The 24,114-nt window shown below is 44.5% G+C and overlaps 1 protein-coding gene across 7 annotated transcripts in view; it reads left to right on the top strand.

The window, feature by feature from the left end:
- Positions 1-24,114, top strand: part of kalrna (kalirin RhoGEF kinase a) — a 1,017,450-nt gene that overhangs the window by 344,372 nt on the left and 648,964 nt on the right. For all 7 annotated transcript variants that reach the window (XM_085986273.1, XM_085986275.1, XM_085986274.1 and 4 more), the window contains exons 2-3: positions 18,276-18,350; positions 20,485-20,599. In XM_085986273.1, coding sequence (XP_085842399.1) covers positions 18,276-18,350; positions 20,485-20,599 — 190 coding nt within the window. The remainder of the gene's footprint in view (positions 1-18,275; positions 18,351-20,484; positions 20,600-24,114) is intronic.

Raw genomic sequence — 24,114 nt, 5'->3', positions numbered from 1 at the left:
ATGGGTGTCCCCACCCCAAGTAACAACCCGCTCCTTCCCCCATCCCCAGAAATCCTACACACCCATTAGATATTGCCAGCACCTACTTCCAGAGAGAAAATAGTACTTGTTTTTAAGGTCTGAAGTTGTTAAAGTCAATGTTAAGGCCAGAGGGCTGCAAAGTGCCTAGTAGAAAGATGAGATGCTATTCCTTGAGCTTACGTTGAGCTACATTGGTGTAGAAGGCGAAAGACAGAGGGCTGGATTTTGTCAATGGGGACGTGATGGAGGCGGGACTCCCACTTTTTGGGTTGTAGTCCCGCCTCCATCGACATGTGGGCAACCCACGCTATTTTTCCTTGATTGACCTTGTTAAGCCCGCTCAGCGGGCTCAGCAGGCCAATTAAGGGACACCTGGTTACTGGTGATGTCAGTGATTGACATTTCATCTGTCAAGAGCTTTTGACAGATGAAAAATCAGCATTTGACAGCTCTGTGAAGCTGTCAAACACTGACAATCTGTCTTCTAACTTGAGTCCTTCTACTCAGACTCAGTTAGAGATCTCTCCAGACCAGAAAGCAGAATGCTGCAGCTTTTGACATTTCAGCTGCTATTCTGCTTTCTGTGCCGGTGAACTGAGGGACTCCCGAGACCTGAAGGAAGGAAGCCAGCAGGAGAAAGTAAAGGTAAGTAAAATTTATTAAAACACTTTACACTTATCTCACACACTTACCTCTGCACACATGCACCCATCACTCACCTGCACAACGGACATCTCAACCCCTTCACACCGATGGTCCGCCTCGCTAACTTGCCGTGGTTCGGAGCCATCGGGAAGCCCACACTTCAGGGCTAAAAATAGGGATTAGGCAAAAAACTGCCAGTTAACTACCTGTTAACAGGCAGTTAATTGGCACTAATCCCCTTCCCGCCTCGGGGAGGCGGCTCCCAGCACAGGTCGGATACCCGCCTCCTGGGACATTGGCACGGAGGTGGGTTGGGGGCGGGATGGATTCCTCCCCCCGATTCTGCAATTTTTCCACCACTCCCGCCTCCAAACCCACCTCCACGGGGCTTGGAAATTCGAGCCCAGAGAGATCATAGCGGGAGTCGGGCAGAGAATTGAAATGGCAAGTGATAGGGAGCCTATTTACATGATGCAAATTCTTATAAAGCCTGTGGAACTGATATATGAACCATATACATATGTAACCAAGTATGAGGCAAAGCCAGTCTCTGGAATGCATCCAATACAGTGCTGCATGATTAGCAAGCCTGAAGTATTTTCTCAGTACTTTTTTAAAATATTAATTCATGGGATGTGGGCGTCACTGGCAAGGCCAGCATTTATTGCCCATCCCTAGTTGCCCTTGAGAAGGTGGTGGTGAGCTGCCTTCTTGAACCGCTGCAGTTCGTGTGGTGAAGGTCCTCCCACAGTGCTGTTAGGTAGGGAGTTCCAGGATTTTGACCCAGCGACGATGAAGGAACAGCGATATATTTCCAAGTCAGGATGGTGTGTAACTTGGAGGGGAACTTGGAGGTGGTGGGGCTCCCATGTGCCTGCTGCCCTTGTCCTTCTAGGCAGTAGAGGTCGCGGGTTTGGGAGGTGTTGTCGAAGAAGCCTTGGCGAATTGCTGCAGTGCATCTTGTAGATGGTACACACTGTAGCCACGGTGCGCCAGTGGTGGAGGGAGTGGATGTTTAAGGTGGTAGATGGGGTGTCCATCAAGTGGGCTGCTTTGTTCTGGATGGTGTCGAGCTTCTTGAGTGTTGTTGGAGCTGCACTCATCCAGGCAAGTGGAGAGTATTCCATCACACTCCTGACTTGTGCCTTGTAGATGGTGGAAAGGCTTTGGGAAGTTAGAAGGTGAGTCACTCGCTGCAGAATACCCAGCTTCTGACCTGCTTTTGTAGCCAAAGTATTTATGAGGCTGGTCCAGTTAAGTTTCTGGTCAATGGAGACCCCCAGGATGTTGATGGTGGTGGATTCGATGATGGTAATGCTGTTGAAAGTCAATGGGTGGTGGTTAGACTCTCTTTTGTTGGAGATGGTCATTGCCTGGCACGTGTGTGGTGCGAATGTTACTTACCACTTATCAGCTCAAGCCTGAATGTTGTCCAGGTCATGCTGCATGCGGGCACAGACTACTTCATTATCTGAGGAGTTGTGTACTTCCATTCAGAATGGAGGTGTTCAGCAAAACAATCACGTAATATGCGACTGGTTTCCCCAACCTAGAATAGATCACACCATAAGCAGCAAATACAGTATATTAGGTTGGAGGAAGTTCAAGTAAATTGCTGTCTCACACAGGAGTGTTTGAGGCCCTGAACAGTGGTGTGGGAGGAGGTGAATGGGCAGGTGTTGCATTGTTTGCGCTTGCATGTGAAGGTGTCAGGAAAAAGTGAGCAGGTGGTAGGGGTGGTGGAGAAGTGAACCAGGTTGTCACGGAGGGAACGGTGCCTTCGGAGTGCTGAAAGGGGAGTGGTGGGGGAAAATGCTTTTGGTTAGATCACATTGGAATTGGTTGAAATGGCTACATGACATTGCTGTCCAAAGGTAGTTGATAGTGTGTAGCATCCTGAGATGTTTTGATGACATCGCAAGACACTACATAAATGTAAGTATTTCTTTTTTGAACCTAAAAGGCAGAAATAAAAAGAACAAAGAGGAAAAAGAAAATGGGAGTTCCATTGCAGTTAATGTTACAATCTCAATGGGGCTTGACTCTTACTCTGTTGACTACTTATTACCAAGTAAATCATCTAGATTTGTAATTTACCTCAGTTAAGAAAATACTTACTTCAGGCTTGCTAATCATGCAGCACTGTATTGGAAGCATTCCAGAGACTGACTTCGCCACTTACGTGGCTACATATACATAGCTCATTTATCAATTCCACAGGCTGTATAAGCATTTGCATCATGTAAGCTGTCCCTGAACTAATGTTATAAAATTATCTGAGGCCAATTATAGAAAATGGAATGGAATTTCATAGAATGATACAGCACAAAAGGAGGCCATTCAGCCCATCATGCCTGTGCCATCTCTTTAGCTGCCACATTTCCCACATTAGAACAGTGACTCCACTTCAAAAAGTACTTTGTTGGCTGTAAAGCACTTTGAGAGTCCAGTGGTTGTGAAAGGCGCTATATAAGTGCAAGTCTTTCTTTGAAAGAGCTATCCAATTATTCCCACTACCCTGCTCTTTCCCCATAGCCCTGAAAATTTCTCCTTTCCAAGTAGTTATCTTTTGAAAGTTATTATTGAATCTGCTCCACCACCCTTTCAGGCAGGGCATTCCTGATCATAACAACTTGATGCTTAAAAAACTGTTTCCTCACGTCACTTCTGGTCCTTTTGCCAATTACCCATAAATCTGTGTTTTCTGGTTAATGACCCTTATACCACTGGAAACAATTTCTCTTTATTTACTCTATCAAAACCCTTCAAGATTTTGAACACCTCTATTAAATCACCCCTTAACCTTCTCTGCTATAAGGAGAACAACCCCAGTTTCTCTAGTCGCTCTACGTAACTGCAGTCTTTCATCCCTGGTACCATTCCAGTAACTCTCCTCTGCACCCTCCCTAAGGCCTTCACATCCGTCCTAAAGTGCGGTGCCAAGAATTGACCACAGTACCCCAACTGGGGCCTAACCATTGTTTTATAAAGGTTTAGCATAACTTTTGTACTCTATGCCTTTATTTATAAAGCCAAGGATCCCGTATGCCTTTTTAACAGCCTTCTCAACTTGTCCTGCCACCTTCAAAGACTTGTGTATGTAAACCCCCAGGTCGCTCTGTTCCTGCACTCCCTTCAAAACTATACCATTTACTGTAGTTTATATTGCCTCTCCTCATTCTTCCTACCAAAATGAATCACTTCACACTTCTCTGCGTTAAATTTCATCTGCCATGTTTCTACTCATTTCACCAGTCTGTCTATGTCCTCTTGAAGTCTGTTACTATCCTCCTCATGTTTACTACATTTCTGGGTTTCATGTCATCTCCAGACTTTGAAATTATGCCCTGTGATGTGCCATCAATAACTCAAAGACAAGGAGTTTAAAAGATTCAACTGAAGGCTTTTAATCACTAAGAACATTGCAGGTCTTTCCACATCGGGTTCGTCTGATAGAATGACTCATACAGCTCTTGAGACCTTTATATGACAAAAGACAGGGGCGTAGCCAATACACACAATAGGAAAAAGGGGGCGGTACACACAATACAAAGCAGGTAAAACACAGGGGCTGATGAAGGCATATATTTCATCACACCCTGTATACCCAAATCCAGGTCATTAATATATATCAAAAAGAGCAGAAGTCCCAACATCGACTCCTGGCGGACAACACTGCACAGTTCCCTCCAGTCTGAAAAACAAATATTCACCACTACTCTCTGCATTTTGTCCCTTTGCCAATTTCGTATCCACGCAGCCACTGCCCCTGTAAGCCCATGTGCTTCAATTTTGCTAACAAGCCTATTATCTGGTACTTTATCAAATGCATTTTGAAAGTCCATGGCCCAGAAATTGGCTACTTACCGCCACGAGTTACCGCTGCAATCCTGGGGAAAAAATGGCAGCCGCCACTCTAACGCCTTTCTCTGGCGCGGGTCTCAGCAGCTGCCATTTTGGTGAGGGCCTTAGTGCTGCCAATAGCAGCACTGGCCCTGGAGATGCAACACCGACTTAGCGTCATGCTCTGCGAACATACACATTAGCACTGAGCTTAGCGCTGGGTCCTAAAATCTGAAAAGCAAGTGTGCAGCTGACTGATGGAGACTCTGTCAGCACTTCTTAAAGGGACACACACATTTTTCAGGTAAGTTTGCATTTAAGCTTTTGGACTGGATTTTTTATATTTTATTGAAGTAGTGGCATAGTGCAATACATGCTCAAAGTTTTTTAAGTCTACAGGGAGTGTTGCTGGATGCTTGCAAGGCCTCGAATGTTAAAGGAAGGCCTCTGAGAAGACAGAAAATGTTGAAAATACTCAGCGGGTCAGGCAGCATTCCTGGAGAGAGAAACAGAGTTCACACCTCAGGTTGAGATGCTGCCTGGCCAGCATTTTCTGCTTTTATTTCAGATTTCCAGCATCTGCTCACAGAGGGAAGAGGAAGACGCAGAAGAGAAAGACGCAGAAGAAGAGGAAGCAGAAGAGGAGGAAGCTGACGAGGAGGAAGCAGAAGGAAGGATGCAACCCAGACAGTCCCTTTGTGGCTGGGATATCCGGGATGGAACCATCATCCTGTGGTAGCAGTGAACACAACCCCAATTCCCCTTTCAACATTTATCCCACACCTTACTTTCCCTCTGTTACTGACCATCACAGCGTCCTCTTGGCCACAATGCTGAAATAAAAGCCACCACAAAGCAAACTTTCCAATCCAACTTTATACATCTATCCATCCAATACAACATCAAGAAACCAACTCATCACCCTTATGCATTTCTTTAGTGACTGTCTTGTTTGTGTCTTTTCTGATCCAACTGATGTCATGCAGTGCTACCCCAGTGGCTGCAGCATGGCTGGTGGAAGCTGCTGACTTTCAGTGGGGGACATTGCAAATGGCCTTGCAGGTCGACCTTGAGGAGCTGGTGGCTGGGAATGTGAAATCGAGTGATGGTGTTTCTTCTTCTTCCTCACTCTCCTCTCCCTCTTCTTGGCCACCCACTGGCTGGGCAGGCTGCATTTCTTGGGTGTGTGAAATGAGGAAGGCACAAGGGTGGAGTTGTAGTGGAGGGAGGATGGGAAAGCAAGAGGTGCATGCAAGAAGGAGGATAATGTATGAGGATGCCAGCATCTTGTATCCTTTCAGCTCTGCCTCTGGCCAAGGACTCAGCCATGCCCCTGCCAAGAATGGCCAGCACCATCTCCTCCAAGGAAGTGAGGTGAAGCTAGGAATGGGAGGTGTGCCTCGTGTTTGGTAGAGATTGTTGGTAGGTAACTGGTGGCGGTGTGGGGAGAGGGAGGAGTCGTGCATTGAGCAGTGTGTGAGGCTAGTGGTGCAGTTGGTAGGAGACGGCTTTTGAAGATGCTTTCACTGACCTTGACCAGCGGTCTGAGGTCATGAAGCTTCTTTGGGCAGTGGAGCCAGGTCGGGGGGCGACATTGCTGGCAGTGACGGCCTCGGTGATGTGGTCCCACATCCTTTTTTCTGGAGGGCCTCCTGACCCCTGTGGGTAGAGGGCCTATCTTACAGCGTTGACCCCAAGCACAAAGCTGGAGTGCTGTGTGTTAGACCCTGGATGCCTCTTCCCTGGCTTGCTGAGCTATTTGTGTTAGCACTTTTCCCATTTCTTTTAGGTGCGGAAGGGAATTCAGCTTTAAGAGCTGAAGACTGCCATTTGGGAATTCTTTTTAATGTTCATTTTTTTCAGAAGGCAATTGAGCTCTATGGACTAAAAACTGCCTATTTTTAAATGATTTTTATTTTTTTTCATTTTAGAAGACAGTTCCCCTTTAAGGGACCGCACTGCTTTCTAAAATGACAGTCTTGCTTTAAGAGAAGCTGTTCTTGCTGCAATGATGCTACAGCAATGCTACATTGGGTCTCCTGCTGAGACTGCCGCTAGGAGAACCGCCTTGCACAGTGAGTTTAGCGGTGCGTTAACATTAATTTCCAAGCAGCACCAATTTACCGGTGCTGCCAGCGCTATAAATTTTGGTGGCCGCTATCTGCGGCGCCACTGGTAGGTTTCCACCGCTCTTGAACTTCTAGGCCTATGTGTCAGATATGTAATTGTCTAATCAGGATGCAAGTTTGGCTGGTCATTTAGGCCCAGCTGTCACAGATGTTGTGTGCTACTTAACTTTAGACACTGTATATAGAAAACTTTACAGATCAGATTATAAAAAGACATGTCTTTGTCTCTTTGCAAAGTCTTGTCTGCTGTGTTTTGAATCACAAGTTAATTGAAATTATTATGGAGGAGATGCAATTGTGTAAATCGATCGTTGCCACTCTGTGGGGAGAAAGGGTTCTAATCCAATTGCGTTGAGATAATGTCAGCATTGCCGGAGAAATAGGTATTGTATGCACTGATGCATCTTTATTTTTGTACGTGACCAGCTGGGTAACCTGTTGGCAGTTGCAAATGTTTAACTGAAAGCTGGTGCATGGTGAGGAGACAGCAAAATAGTTTATTCCACAACGTGCCAATCTGCTGGAGCTGCCTCAGTGCTGATAATTCAGTTATGGCAGCATTACATCTTACTTCCAGTTAGTTGAAGCTGTGTATTTCCAGCCTCACTGAGTGACACAGCTATCTGAAACAGAACTCCTTTTAAATTGTTCTAACAAAAGTGGATTTTAAATCTGGCTACCAGTGAAAGGGAGGGTGAAAAGTATCAAGCAAAGGCTGACAGCTTTAAAGGCGTTGACAATACAACGACTCTTTTGTGCATTGGCTGTCTGCACAAATGAACGACATGGCAGGTAAGGTTGTTCATGCCATCTCTAATTTCAACTGTTAGATAGAATTGGTCCCATTAGCTGATTATGAAATCAATTATTAAATGCTTGAAGTAGGCAACTTTTCCTTTCATTGCAGTCTTTTTTTGCCTAGTGCATTTATTATTTTATCAAATATTTAGGAATTTTACCTTTGGTCAATCAGTTTTGGAAAAGTATTTTTCGTCAGTAATGCACCCTGGTGTATAATTACTGCAGGGAAAAGTGGATTAAACGTTGGCTCGTGCTTTATTCATTAAATGCTAAAAACAACGTATTGTATCAAACAAAGTGAAACTTTTATTTGATGGCTCCTGATTTTATAGAGCAGCTGTTGCCCGGCCCTGGTTCTGCTGGCTATACCGTCAGACACATTGGAATTTCACTTCTGTTTGTAATTTGGGAGTAGTTTTATTGAAAGATTAGGTTGCATCTCCTGCATTCGCACCTTATCTAGAGAGTGCCAAGCTGAACTGGAATTTTGTTAGTTGCACAAACCTAAGCAGTCAGCCATACTGACAATAAGACAGATTCAATTTTGTGACACATTTCTTCAGAGCTGAATATAGCTTTATGTTTAGATATAATGGGGGAGAAATTTGGTATAGCCCCATTTGGCGCTAAAACATTAAGGGGGAGAAATTGGCCTACTTTGTGCCTCTCGTTAGCATCTCCAGGGAGCGATAATGGGGTGCTAAGGGCTTACCGACTGGGCATGACAAAATTACCGACACCCGTGAACTTCCATGGCGGGTTAGCGCTGGCACTAAAACTTGCCGCCTCGATCTCTTGTGCCCCAGAGATTGTGACGTCATCTGGTGCGCAGCACCCCGTTATCGCCCCGGATGTAAAATTTGCTTCCGTCCCCTGCAGCATCGCTGGGCGTCAACAACGGCAGCTGCAGGAGGCGTTGTCACCTTGGCTGGCTGCTTGGGGAGCGCTAATTAAAGGCAGTGATGGTCAGGTAGGCCAAAATTTAATAATGTCCCCAGTATGCTGTATTTTCATTTTTTTCCAGCCCTGCACGCTCTTAGAATGCTTGGGGCTGCTATGCGCGTATTGCAGGTGCTGTCGACAACCATTCCCAGCCTTAGCCTTCAATGACCGCAGCATTGGCCCTTCCCTTTAAGGGAGGGAAAGAGCCTGTAAAACAGTCAGCGCTGCACGGAACATTGTGCAGCGCTCTGCCGCTCCCGCCCCTCTCGCTCCCTTTAGCACCCTAAGGGAAGTGGTAGTGTTTGATTTAGCGCTCCACTTCCCTCTTGGAGTGCTAAACCAGAAGTTCCCATTGGAATCAATTGTGTAGCACCCGGCGATACATTTGCACTCCCGCAAAAGTTAGCGCCTCAAATGGGGCACACGCAATTTCTAGCCCTAAAAGTTGAAAAATTAGTGCCAGGCGCTAATCATTCTTGCCTCCCATGAAATACAGTTTTAGCGCTCTAAGAGGGAAGTCGAGCGCTAAGTCAAGCGCTAACCACTTCTCTTATGGCGCTAAAGTATGCGAGAGGGGCTGTAACGGCAGAGCGCTGAGGAATGCGCAGTGTAAAATACCGGCATCAGAGGCTCGTTCCCTCGCTTAAAGGGAAGGGCCAATGATGGTTTGAAACATTCTTCTTCTTAGTTCTGTGGGACCTGGAGACCTGCACGACTTCCATTACAGCCCCAATCACTCTCACAGAGTGGAGGGCTTCGGCGTCGCGCAGCAATGAGGCTTCAAAGACTTTCAGCAGGCACCAGACTGGTATGAAGAATAAAGTTTGGCCTATCTGACCACCACTGCCTTTAATTATCGCTCCCCAAGCGGCCAGCCGAGGTGACAACACCTCCTTTTGCTGCCGCTGTTGACACCCGGTGATGCAGCAGGGGACGGGAGCGAATTTCACATCCAGGGCAGTAACGGGACACTGTGCACTTGATGACGTCACAGTCAATAGGGCGCTGGAGACTGAGGCGGTAAGTGTTAGCGCCAGCACAAAACCGCCAGGGAAGTTCGCGGGAGTCGCTGAATTTGGCGCGCCCGGTCGGTAACCCCTTAGCGCCCCATTACCGCCCCTCGCAGGCACTAACCTTGGTGCAAAGCAGCCGAATTTCTCGCCCAAAGTTATTTCAATAACAAAACTGGACATTGTGTATTTCTGAATCTATTTTTCTATTGCTCCTATTTGAACAGTCATTCTATGTCTTTCTATGCATTTTACTTTGGTACATTTGAGAAAATAATTAGTGCCTTATTGGTCACAGAGGAACTGAAGAATCTCTGAATGTATTCAGGCTTTCTTTTGGCAAAGTTTCTGTTTCTGTCTAACATTAGTCTTTTGAGAGAACTGAGTGAATAATACTTGGTGCAAGATGAGGAAGTCTCAGACATTTTATTGGCTCCATTGTAGGCAATGAAAAATGCATCATCACCAATGTATTTTCTGGTACAGTGGTGCTTTTTACTTCACATGAGTTTTTTTGTTTCCCTTGCATCATTAAAATTTACATGGGCTTGAATAGCAAATGGAAACAGAGGTATATTGGTGTTTTTATCCTGTCTTGGCCATGCTGAATGTATAACAATCACAAACTGCTTGCTAGCACACACTGTATTTCCCTGTGTTCAAACATATGGAGTGTCTGCTTTACTTCTCCCATCATATAATTCTCCCATAACCTTCCACTATGTCTTTTCTTCAGTGAGCAGGTGTGGCGACTTAATGGAGATGGAGATTGTAATTGCAGATGTAATCCCATGATCTCGCACATCCATTCAGAAAATCAGAGCTAGTGTTGGAGCCCTATCTCTAGAATCACTCTGAAGTCTAAAAGTGATCATGAAGTAAAGTGATGGTCAGCAAGCGGCTACAGTGTTCCACAATTCGTTTAAGGGTCTCGTTATGGTTCTACCAGAGTCCACACATCTATAGAATAATAACCTCTCAAAAGGTGCTTCACCAAATTTCTCACATGCACCAAAGCCATTCTTAACTGATGACACTGAATGTTTCACACAATAACACTGTCACTGAGGAGCTATTGGGCTGAATCTTAACTCCCAAAAATAGGTGGGTTGGGGTCATGTCAGAGGTTAAAATGCAAAAAATCTGCAACAGGAACCGAACCCGCCCCATCCGGTTTTAACGGAGGCGGGACGAGGGGCGGGCGACCAATCCACTCGAGAAGTGGGTTGGTCATTTAAATATTATAATGAGGATTCATTTTAACAGTCATTCTATTTTTAACCACAGGCGGCTGGGTTTCCAGGGCCTTGGGAAACTCGGCAGCTGAAAGCAGGCGAGAAGGGCTGAATCCATGAGGTAAGTGTCTACAGCACTGCTTGTGGGCCTGGAAGAGCAGGAGTGCTTCCTCCCGGCCAACAAGCTACCCAGTAAACCCCCCAGCCCCTCAATCTGTTTGCTCCCCGCTGAACACAATCGGACCCCCAGACCACCATCAGACCCCCCCACGCAATCGGGACCATCAGACCCCCCCACCCCATCAGGACCCCCAGACCACCATCAGACCCCCCACCCTATCGGACCCCCAGACCACCATCAGACCCTCCCACGCAATCAGGACCCTCAGACCACCATCAGACGCCCCCACGCAATCAGGACCCCCAGACCACCATCAGACCCCCCACGCAATCGGGACCATCAGACCCCCCCACCCCATCAGGACCCCCAGACCACCATCAGACCCCCCACCCTATCGGACCCCCAGACCACCATCAGACCCTCCCACGCAATCAGGACCCTCAGACCACCATCAGACGCCCCCACGCAATCGGGACCCTCAGACCGCCATCAGACCCCCCCACGCAATCGGGACCCTCAGACCACCATCAGATGCCCCCACGCAATCAGGACACCCAGACCACCATCAGACCCCCCACGCAATCGGACCCCCAGACCACCATCAGACCCCCCCATGCAATCGGAACCCCCATGCAATCAGACCCCCAGACCACCAACAGACCCCCCCATGCAATCGGAACCCCCATGCAATCGGACCCACAGACCACCATCAAACCCCCAGACCACCACCAGACCCACCCACGCAATCAGGACCCCCCCAGACCACCATCAGACGCCCCATCCCATCGAACCCCCAGACCACCTCTGGACGCCCCACCCCAGCGGACCCCCAGATCAACACTGGACGCCCCACCCCAGCGGACCCCCCAGACCACCACTGGACCCCCCTACCCCATCGGACCCCCAGACCACCACTGGACCCCTCCACCCCATCGGACCCCCAGACCACCACTGGACCCCCCACCCACCACTGGACCCCCCTACCCCATCGGACCCCCAGACCACCACTGGACCCCTCCGCCCCATCGGACCCCCAGACCACCACTGGACCCCCCACCCACCACTGAACCCCCCACCCCATTGGACCCCCAGACCACCACTGGACCCACCCCCCCGCGATCCAGACCCACCCCTCCCCACTTACCCTGCAGTTAAATTCTGCAGGACATTCAGAAAACCCGTTCTTCCGGGTTTCCTGAACTCACAACAGCACCCCCCCCCCGCCCCCACCAACCACCACCCCAACACCGCACAGAACTCGCCTCCAGGCTAAAATCCAGGCCATTGTTTTGAAATTAATTCAAGGGTTTAAATCGACTTTCAGTAGTAATTAGGATGATGTTCTAAATTTCAGGTCTACTCTAGATATTCTCTCAAGATCATCATGAATAGTTTCTCCCATAAGTGAATCCCACATCTGTTACGATCAGGAGTTTATCTTTACTGTCCAATATGCAGTCATATGATAACATGATCCAGGACGATAACAATAAAAGCCCTGTGTTAAATGAACTGGATGCTGTAATCTTGCATATGCAACCACATATGCTTCTCCAGTCTTCCAAGAAGCAAAACTGATGAACACTAAGATGAGACAAGATCATTGAAAGAAATCAATAAGCTGGTCTCTTTTATAAATTACATGTGACTGAACAGGGTAGTAAATCCTGAATTATAACTTAATCCGTAATGCCTCCCTGAACATATAAAGCAATAAAGCATACAACTATCTCAGTTAACAAGCTAATTTTATGTTTCCTGGTCAGCTTTTTCTCTCTCAATCCGACTGCTCTGTTTTGAATCTGGGAGACTATATTTCCTCCCTGTTTCCCTTATCAGCCTTCCAAACCTTACCAGGACATTGTTTCGCTCTTCTTTTGTTCCCTACCTGGTTAGGAAGTTGTAAGTTTGACTTTGGACTCCCTCCTTATCCAGAGGTTGGTCAATAAAATATGCTGTCCATTAATACAAAAGCAAAATACTGCGGATGTTAGAAATCGGAAATAAAAACAGAAAATGCTGGAAATACTCAGCAGGTCAGGCAGCATCTGTGGAGAGAGAAAGAGAGTTAATGTTTCAGTTCAATCATCGACTGAAACATTAACTATGTTTCTCTCCCCATAGATGCCGCCTGACCTGCTGAGTATTTCAACAACAGCAACAACTTAGATTCATATAGCACCTTTAATGTAATAAAACATCCCAAGGCGCTTCACAGGAGCATTCCCAAAAACAAAATTTGACACCAAGCCACATGAGATGTTAGGGCAGATGGTTGGTCAAAGAGGTGGGTTTTAAGGAACGTCTTAAAGAAGGAAAGAGAAGTAGAGAGGCGGGGAGGTTGAAGGCGGGAATTCCAGAGCTTAGGACCTAGGCAGCTTTTTCTGATTTCATGCTCCCATCCTCTCTCGGTGAAGGTTGCTTGGTAACTAACCCCAGCTGAGTTCAACTGAACAAGATCATCCCAATAATAATGGATGTGGATGATTACTAGGTTGTTAAGTAAATTCCATTGCTTCAAGCAATCTGGATAGACACTTCATCTGGATTCTAAATCACATCTCCCAGCACTGCTGTTCAGAGAATTTAACACCACGCTAGTAAAATTTAACTAACATTTTAATATAAATCATACCAAGGTCCTTGCATGTCAGCAGTCAGAATAGAAAATGGAAACCCCAAAATGTGACAGGTGATTTATCACATAACATTTAACCAGATTCTAAAATCTTCAGCCTGGTGTAATAAATTATAAAAATACATGCTGCGATTTTATATTATATTCAATGGCTCCTTATAATTGACTGTAAGCAAGTGCCCAATAGGATCTGTCTCAACTCATTTCTTTTTCACCCTAAGTATGAGCTGCTTTGAGCTGTTAACAGGTAATTAGTTGGTTAAATGAGTGGTGTGATTAGCAGTTAAATAGCTGGCGTAATTAGTTGTTTTGTGGCAGTTGGGCTATTGTGTAAATTAATTCAACATAAATTTGAGCTGAGTAGCAAGATATTAATTTTGAGCTGTAAGAGGTCAACAGAGTGTGAAAGATCAAGAGATTGTGGAGTTTAGCCTCAGCATGAATTCAGCCTAGGGGTTGTCGTTGGATGGGAGTTTCTTTCCCATAACTAATGATTGCCTGAAGTGGCTAAGTGGAGTTTAATTCTTGCAAGGCCCCTGCAGTGAACATCTCTGTCATCCTCAGCAGAGCTAGGAGCGAACCTCACCCTCTGAGGAGCTGCCTCCTGGGCTCAATGTTCCCTTTAAGCTGTGCGGTCGCGCAGTGCTCCAGGGGCCCCGCACAGCTGGTCAGCCGGCTTTTAAATTGAAAAACCGTGTGTGCGCGGACTTTTGAATGGGCCGCGCAGCACGTTAACACAGCGCATAAACAATTACGGTGAGCATTGCCTGGGCTGTCCCTGCCACCACTACCTGCTCCTACGCACTTGTGCTAGGTGCATCACCACGTGTAGATCCCTCTACCCCTCTACCTCAGTCTCTAACACAGCCCCAGTGCCAAACTCTGTCCTGGTGCTTGGGAGTGATGACCCACGTGGTGGGGCCTCCTCAAAAGCACTGCTCCTCTGAGGTGTCTTCTTCAGAGGGTTGTGGCTGTTGAGAAGGACATAGTGGAAAGAGAAATGGGAGAAGAGTTAGGATGGCATTGGGAGGCTGTGCAGTTGCAGAAAACATGCATCACAATGCAATTTGATGCAGTCAAACTTGGTGAATATGCATTTCTTCAGTTCAGTGAAGCCCTCAGCCTTGAAATAGCCGATACGCACAACTCTGGCGGGCTCACAAATGTCTATGCTTTGCGGCTGCAGCTCACTCAGCATTAAGAGGTTAGAGCTAGGCCATTCAGGGGTGATGTCAGGAAACACTTCTGCACACAAAGGGTGGTGGAAGTCTGGAACTCTCTCCCCCAAAAATCTGTTGAGGCTAGGTCAATTAAAAATGATAAAACTGAAGTTGATCGATTTTTGTTAGGTAAAGGTATGAAGGGATGGGGAACCAAGGCAAGTTAAATGGAGTTGAGATCCAGATCAGCCATGATCTCATTGAATGCTGGAACAGGCTCGAGGGGCTGAATGGCCTACTCCTGTTCCTGTGTTCCTAAAATTCAAATTTACAGGAGGCAAAATTAATAGGGAATTTGTACTCTTGAAACTATGGAGAAAATGAGTTCTTCTGAAAATCTAAACTAGATTCTAGAAATGCTGAAGGCAGCAAAAAGGCTAATATACCTTATTCACCTGCATCTCAGTGGAGATAGGCTCTTGCACGCTCCTGCAACTGGACTAGACGGGTTGTACCTACAAATACAGCCGGGAGTTTTTTATGTGCAGAATATGGGTTGTACTCGCTATGGTGAAAGAAACATAATTTGGCTTTGATTTTACTTGCTAAATAGGTTTAGAGAGTGGAAGTGAATCAACTGCCCATCACCCAGTTATCGAGGAGAGCCAGACACAGTTCCATTGCTTTTAGAAAGTTGTTTTGTTTCAAAAGAGAAAACCGCTTTTGCACAATTGTTTGAAAAGATATGGGAAAATATATTTTTAATGCAGATTGCATCTTGAAATACATATAGGCTAGTAATAGAGCTGTCAGATAGTTCCACGAGAAATTATTTTAATAGGCATGTTTTTCACTTAACGTGACTGTTTTCAAAAGTTTAATGCTTCATTGGATAATTAACATTTTTTACGAGTTCCAGACATAGAGAAACAGTGTGCAAGGTTTTCCACCCAAACAGAACAATTAGGGGAAAGTGTTTAGCATGTGTGGACGAACTTTATAAAGTAAATGCAATAACATTTACAAACTGCAGGCAAGTGTCATGCGATCAGACATCATGCGATCAAACGTCATGTGATCAGACATCAGGTGCTCCAACCTCCAGGAATACATCCAACCAGGGTTGGCAACCTTACTTTGGATATATTCTCCATTGGTATTTTAAAATAGCATAATATGATTGAAATGAAAACCTTCAGAAATGAGAATACCATTTGCTAGTTAATGATTTTTATATAAAAGCCCTTAGTGACGCTCTGATATTATACTGCATTTTACAGATACAGCTAGGATTGCTTAAGGGAAAGGTTGCAAAGAACTTAAGCTAGCAGTCACAATTTACCGGAAATATATACAGGAGTGTTCTATCTCTGTAGACCAGATTTATCTTTCTCAGCTGACCCCATTATAAGCATGATGTGTAATGTTAGAACTCCTTTTTTCCTGTCATGTGACTTGGAGTGTATTGAGAAACTCAGTAGCTATAATGGTAATTGTTTTTGTTGGTAATGAAAGATACACTGATATCAAACCTTCAGTTGGAAAGCTTTATGAAGGTGCATAAAATTAATTGTATAAACTTTTTTAAAAATCGGAGTATTACATAGAAACTAGGAGCAGGAGTAGGCCATTCAGCCCTTTCGAGCCTGCTCCGCCATTCAACGAGATCATGGCTGATCATCCAAACCCTAGCACCCGGTCCCTACACCGACAGCCATCCCACCCAAGACCTATCCCCGTAACCGCATAACCCCACGTATTTAATCCCCCCCTAACACTAAGGGCCAATTTTTTTTTTTTATCATGGCCAATCAACCTAACCCGCACATCTTTGGACTGTGGGAGGAAACTGGAGCACCCGGAGAAAACCCATGCAAACACAGGGAGAATGTGCAAACTCCACACAGACAGTCACCCGAGGCCAGATTTGAACCCGGGTCCCTGGCGTTGTGAGGCAACAGTGCTAACCACTATGTCAAAGCATAACTTATTCTGGGAGTTTGGATGACTGCACAAGCCATCCAAACCTCATTCATATGGTTCTTGCCAACCTTTGGTCCCCTTCCCCACTAAATATGTTACAGACTTGCAAGACAATCAAAACCATCATCTTGTTCCTTATTTTACATATTCAAATTTGGTGAATTAAAAACTTGCTTTTACATTTGAGTTGAACAATAAACTTAACAATTTTACATGAATAATTGGTATAATTGACAAAAATATGATTCAAATATTAAACATTTTTGGTGTTGAAAGCCAAGTTTGCACGTAGTTAATGAATTTGAACTGAATATGAATGACTTCACCCTCCACAAACCATTGACTTGTGCCCAGATCCTGCATATAATTGCCATTAAACATTTATTGCATTCTGGTGTTGGTATAAAGGATTAGGTTTCATATTGGGACATATTCAGAGGCAGAAATATGTAAATTGTTGGCAGATTCAACTCTGAAAGAAATAAATGTACTGCTATGGTGTTGCAATGGTAAAGTATCTTGCTAGAAGTAATTGTGTTTGCATATGGTGGAAGTTGTAATAATGCAATTGTAGATGACATGGAGTCATTGAGTACATTTGCTACAATAAATAAAAATGTAAACAAAAGCTGCCTTTAAATGTTTTTCCTTCAGCAGATATAATGCTTGTTTGAATATGCCACTGAAGTGAATTTTGTTGTTGTTTTCGGAATGAGGTGTTAAAAACTGATTGTTTCTGAGATTAAAATGGATGTTAAAGATCCAATGGTGCTATTCATAGAAAAGTAGCAGGTTCTCCTGGTGTCCTGGCCAACATTCCTGTCTCAACCAGTAGCACCAAAATAGCGAAACTGCTCATTAAACTCATTGTGGAATCTGGTTGTGTATGAAATGGCTGTCATCATTTTCTAAATAACAGTCACTGCATTCAAAGTGATTCATTCTAAATGAAACACTTTGAGACATTTGTGGGGGACTCGATAAGGGGTTATATAAATGGTAGTCTTTCATTTTAAGTTTACATTTGAATTTTAGGGGCAGAAATTCAAGTGCTCTCTCAAAGTATTAATTTTCTTGCTTCATTGAAGAATTGAGTAGAGTGCTCCTGTGTAGGTTACTGCATCTATTTAGTTTAAAGGAGATCAGTACTGTTGGGGGAAGTAAGGACCTCTTATGTAGCTACTAAGCTTTGTGTTTAATAGATTTCCACTAACACAGAACAATCCTTGGTTAAGAGCTTCTCTGCAAAGCCCAGGAGACCAACATGTCATCCAACTGGAAGTGAAATGGTCATAGTCTGCTGAAGGAGATGCTTGTAGAGAGTGTTCATCAGCTGCTATAGATTTTTTGTACAATTTCTTTTCAGAGGTTGATTGAGAGCCATATTTGTCTTTTCATTGGTGGGTTTTATTGCAACCATTAAAAACATAAAAATGGGTGCTGATCAGTCTGGAAAAAATATACACTACAATAGTGTCTAGCATATGAATTTCTCAAGGATCACCTACCTGATGTTATTGTGTGTTCATATCCAGTTGGATACAATATCAGTCTCCTGGGTCCTGTGGAGGACCATTCAAGTATGGATTACTCTGCACTCAAGTTAGTCTATTAAACAGGAAGTCTGTGGGATGCACAAGGGGTTTCATTTTTCCTATCAATAGATTTCACCTATAGTAGTAATCTCCTTCAGTGAATACATTTTGAAGATTGCCAAAATGGATAATTACAAATGTTTATTTTGCAGGACCTTTCAGAAATGACGGATTAAAAGTATCTGATGTGATGCCTATAATGAAGGAAAAAGTTGCCTTTGTATCAGGTGGGTATAGTCATGTTAAATTAACAGCATTTACAATTATGGACCTTCAGAGAAGTTGAGGTTAGGCACATCTGATGATTTAGCTCTTTTACACAGTGACTAGCTAAACCATACAGACCAGGGAGATCTTGGGGTTGATTCAGTCCATTGAATAAGCTGATTTCAGCAGGGTGGCAGTCGGAGTGGTAGAAATGACGTCGGTGCCTCTGGATTAGAGGAAGGAAAATCGTCCACGATACCCACTCCTGATTACTATCTAGCAAGCCCTGCTCAAAATGTAAACATCAGATGAGGTTGGGCTCGGTTATGATACTCCTTCCAATTGAATAACCTGCCAATGCTCACTAACAAGAGTGAGGTGTCAGAGGCGTTTGGCATGCATGGAACTGTCCCTCTCCAGAGCAACCAAGGCCAAAAGAGGCAGTCAATCCTTGCAATAGTGCACTGAAATAAGAATGTTTTCCAGTCATAACCACCTTTCCCTCACTATATCAAACACCATCTACAACTTACCACTTATGTGCAAGATGTACCACCATACCCTTCACAGCCCTTTCTTTCTCCTGCAAGTGTACATTTAGTCATAGCTGGACATGTAGGGAAGCAGTGGAAGACTTGCATGATAGATCTTTCATTGTCAGCCCAGTTCTTATCCCCATTAAGGAATGCCCACTGAAATCTAGGTTGTATTCCATATGCTGGCATACAGAGTACCTTCACTCTCCCTACTTTCTCTTAAAGAGGAAACAATCCACAATCGCTCAAGACTCCCACTGCAAAATATCAGCCAGCAATGAGTCTCTACTCATTGGAGTTCAGAAGAATGAGAGGCGATCTTATTGAAACATATAAGATTGTGAAGGGGCTTGATCGGGTGGATGCGGTGAGGATGTTCCCAATGATGGGTGAAACTAGAACTAGGGGGCATAATCTTAGAATAAGGGGCTGCTCCTTCAAAACTGAGATGAGGAGAAACTTCTTCACTCAGAGGGTGGTAGGTTTGTGGAATTTGCTGCCCCAGAAAGCTGTGGAAGCTACATCATTAAATAAATTTAAAACAGAAATAGATAGTTTCCTAGAAGTAAAGGGAATTAAGGGTTATGGGGAGCGGGCAGGAATTTGGACATGAGCCTAGGTTCGGAATGGTCATGGCCCTGTGGGTAGCGGAGCGGGCCCAGGGGCCATGTAGCCTGGTTCTGCTCCTACTTCTTGTGTTCTAATTCTGTTAGATTTCAGGAGATGGTTTTATTGCTGTTCCTGGCTGGGGTGGAGATTGCCTTTACAGAAGGTAAGTACTGTAGAAAATATAGGGACAGAGTGATCTCCTGGACGAGTTTCGATCGCCTAGATGGGTCGGAGAGGAATTTCCCAGATTTTTTCTCCCAAATTGGCCATTGGGTTTTTTTTAATCTGGTTTTTCGCCTCTCCCGGGAGATCACATGGGTTCGGGTGGGATGGAGAGTGATAGTATATTTGAGGTTAGGATCAGATCAGCCATGATCTTATTGAATGGTGGAGCCGGCTCGAGGGGCCGATTGGCCTACTCCTGCTCCTATTTCTTATGTTCTTATGTCAGAGCTTCCTGCCACTGTAGCAGAATTAAGATGCTAGGATTTAAAAGGTACACAATAACAGGCACCAAGCAGAGGCATGGTATGCTTAAAGTTGTCAGATATGTTTTGACAAATTATTTTGTTACTGATGGATTTGCCGTCAAAGGGAAACCATGGTGGTAGGACTCGTTTGTAGTGAGCTTGAACCTTAGTTAGCTGAAGGTCTTCCTTACAAACTGCCTGCAGCTGTCTGGCAACTGACACAACTCAGCTATTGCTTCATGAGGTAATAGCATTTCTGAGGATGCGGGATGAAATATTCCTACTGGATCTGCAGACAGGGAGGTATAGGTGCCAGCTGGCAGGAGACAGAGAACACTTGCGGTTCAGCCTGGCATCACTGCAGCGGTCCTCCTGCTCCTTGGAGGAACAGGGGGAGACCTACGGGAGATCCAATTGTTTCTGAAGTCCAATCCACAAAATTAAACTTATAAAACAAATTCAAATGAATTCTTACTCAACTGTAAAACTGTATTGAGTTACTCAGTGCTTACATATTGAAAAATATCATTTCATTGCAGGTGGACGTGATAAAAGAGGTGGTCCAATCCTAACTTTCCCAGCTCGCAGTAATCACGATAGAATAAAACAAGACGACCTCCGGCAACTTGTCACATATTTAGCAAGCGTGCCCAGGTAGAGTACCAACATTGTGTTTGACACATTTCAGCGACAAGCCTATTGCTGGAATTTGTTTTTTTTAAATACAATAATTATCCTGCTTTTTCTGCGGAAAACATTATTCGAATATGTTTGGAATTCAATACATATTTTCCCAATTAGAATAGAACTAGCAGCACAACTTGCATGTTTTTATAGGCCATTTTTACAGTGTTCATGTGCACAAACCTATTTTTGAATGAATTACTCACATGTAAATTATGTCAGTGGGCACATTGTTTTGTCTCCTGTGCATTGCTATTATGCATATGGTATATCATTCACAAGAGCAAGGGGGAAGTGTGGCTTGCATTTACCCTCAGTTAATTTTCATTTGCTAATATGTTTAACTTTTGTACCCATATCGAAGTTCATTTAGATCTTATCTCTGTGGAACAGGGAAAAGAAAACTTTCTGAGGATTGAGGATTCATAAGAATAATAAAAATAGGAATGTGGGTGTGGGGAAATTACTTTATTGAACTTGTCACCACAGATGAAAAGGCAATTTAATGAGCTGCCTCTAGTTCTCCATTCACACTGGCTGCTAAACATGCTCCAGTGCATGCACGTCTCATTTACACTGGCCACAATCACTTCTCATTCCCCAGCTGGCTTCCTGAAAATTATATTCTTGCACATGGATTGAAGTTAGGCCTATCTGCTTGTAATTTTGCACCCACATTTGCTCTGGAATCCACAGAAAGAAATGTTGCCCACGGTAAACAGATCATTCTTAGAAAAGCAAAATACTGCGGATGCTGGAAACCTGAAATAAAAACAGTAAATGCTGGAAATACTCAGCCGGTCAGGCAGCATCTGTGGAGAGAGAAACAGAGTTGACAGGCTGGATTTTGTGGGGGGAAGGTCAGCAGGCGCAATCGGTGGCGGGTTGGGTGGGAAAGTGTTTTTTTTCATGTGACGTCACCAGACCCGCTTCCTCGAATTGGCTGGCAAACGTGCTGGGTGGGCTTAACAAGCCCAATCTCAGGAAATTCATTTCAGAGGCCTGGATAGAGACAGCAACGGGGTCGGGACCTGCCACCGACATCGCTCGCCACGGACCTGCCGATGTTCGTAAAATCCAGCCCAACGTTTCAGGTCGATGACCTTTTGTCAGAATAGTTTTGACTGATGGTTGCCAGGGGACACAAGTGAGCCGCGACAGTCTCCGACTGTTGTAAATCCTTACCCAACCTACAGTTTATAAAATCACTGAATTGCAACATGAACCAATACTTTATTCTTCGATTGATATTTTCTTATTTTGATGAGACATTAAGCCAAAGTCTTGTCCACAATGTTGTCCACAATGCTCAGGTGAACATTAAAGCTCTCATAGTACTGTTTGAAGAAGAGCAATGCGTCTGTCTGACCAACATTCCTCCCTCAACCCATCTCATCAGAAATACAAATTAGCTGGTCACTTGTCTCACTGTGTTTGTGGAACGACTGTGGCAAAGAATAGCAGCTGTGCTCAACTACTCAAACTCAATTTGAATGCAAAGGATGGTGCATAATTAATGTTTATCCAATGCAAATTGATTTTGTTTTATCACTTTTTCTATTTTATCTTTTCCTTCTAATGGTCTTTAAAATGTTTATATCGAAACAGAATCCTTTCGAGTACCAAGTGCTCCAAACTTTTAGCCCAGACATTCCTAAGCAGACATTTTAGCCCAGACATTCCTTAGGAATTTTGAACTGTGAAATCAGACTCACTGTAGTTCTACCGGCACCTAAATAACCGTAAATCTCGGTTAACTGGCAAAATTCAGGAGTAGGTTCAGGTAAGTTTTACTTCATATTGTACTTGCCTTCCTCGATCTGTTGCTGTGCAAGGGTGTGGCTGCAGCTGTTGCTAAGCTACAGAGACGCTTGGAACTTGTGGCCATTGTTCTGAACCTGTTGCTAAGCAACAGGGTTTGTTGCTTTATACGGAGCTCTCAGCTCTCCGTATCTTTTACTATAGCTTTCGGATATCCAGAATTTTTGATGAACCGGCACCACGTCGGTCCCGTCTGTGCCGGATAAAAAAAAGTTTCCTGTACCTGTACTTCTAACAGTTCTCGCCCATTGAAATAAGATAGGCTAGGAGTTGTGGTGTAGGACATTGATGTTAGAGTGCAAATTGCCCAAGAAGTGGCAGATTTATCCCTGCTATTCCCCACTAGGAAAGTTCCCAATCGTAGCCACTGGTCATGTGATTGAGAAGCTAAGCACTTCTTCAGGATGGAAAGGAAAATTGTTAATTGTGCTACCCCAGGCAGTTCATGTGGATCAACAATAATGTGCAGTTGGGCCCAGTTTTGAATTTTGAATATAAATATACAAAAAATGTTATGCAATTACGTTGAGTTTGATTTCTAAATTGAGCAAGTGCAACTCAAAACTGTTTTGTAATGTACTATACTGAAAGTCATGAAATGTAATTTGAGTTAACCTCACCCTCGCCCTCCTCCAGTTTTCTCTTGAAAGCAATGTTTGGATATGGGGGTGGCGGCCCTGCTGGGGTATGGTACTGCAGCTATTGGGAGCACTCCAGCACCTTGTCCAGGTGCCTATTCTTCAGACATGAGCCTATGTCAGTGAGTTACAACAGGCTAGTCAATCAGTAGGGGGGCAGGGGAAGGTGAAAAGGGGGAGCAGAGAGGGGAATTACAGCTGAGCGAGATCCTATGCTCACATGATGTCCACATATACGTGTACTTTCCAGTAGGGGCACCGGATAGTGACTGATTGGGTGGATGGAGAAAGCACACTCATAAACTCTTTCAACTACCAGCTTAATTAGAATCAGACTCTAATGAGCGTACTATGCATCATAGTAGTGATTCGTGGGGACAAGGAGTTAAGTAAAATAAAGAGTAACCAGATTTATGTTTACAAAGACTCATTTTAACTTTGGAATTCCCCTCCCAAGGGGATAGGTGTATCCCTTTGTCCAATGTCCAGCTGATTAAATTCAGGATATAGTTGTAGACAAGGATGCTACAAATGTTCCTTAATTCTGTGTCTCATTAACAGAAATAGACATAACTGCTGGAAAGTACACAATTGTGGACTTCTTGGGTTCACAAATGAATAATGGCCACTTGAGCGATGAAGCAGAGAGCTACCTTTGGAACTGCACCCAAGGAAAAATGCCCAGTTTCAGGAGAGGGAGAAGAAGAGAGGAAAAAGTTTGGCGGTGGGGGAGTGGGGGGGGGGGCGAGAAAAAGAAAGTGGAATAATAGTTGGAAAAAAATAGACTGGCTTTGTTTTTTGTTCAGGTCTGCATGCACTGCAGACAATATTATTGATCAATGGTGATGTCTAATTCATCATCTTGACAGAAGTAACATGATCCTTACCATTCAAACCAACAATAGTCATTGTTTAAATAGCTCTCATTAATTACAGTTGTACTCCACAACAGTTCATTTCTCTGTGACCTGTTAAGTGAAGGTATGAGATAAAGCTGAGCCTGTAGTGCCTAGCAGTAGAACAACA

This window comes from Somniosus microcephalus, chromosome 4 (assembly GCF_052327205.1).
Source record: "Somniosus microcephalus isolate GS21.2 chromosome 4, FLI_Smic_1.0, whole genome shotgun sequence".
In the NCBI taxonomy this organism is placed as follows: domain Eukaryota; kingdom Metazoa; phylum Chordata; class Chondrichthyes; order Squaliformes; family Somniosidae; genus Somniosus; species Somniosus microcephalus.
The sequence above is the reverse complement of the archived record's forward strand: the minus strand, read 5'-3'. Positions and strand labels throughout refer to the sequence as shown.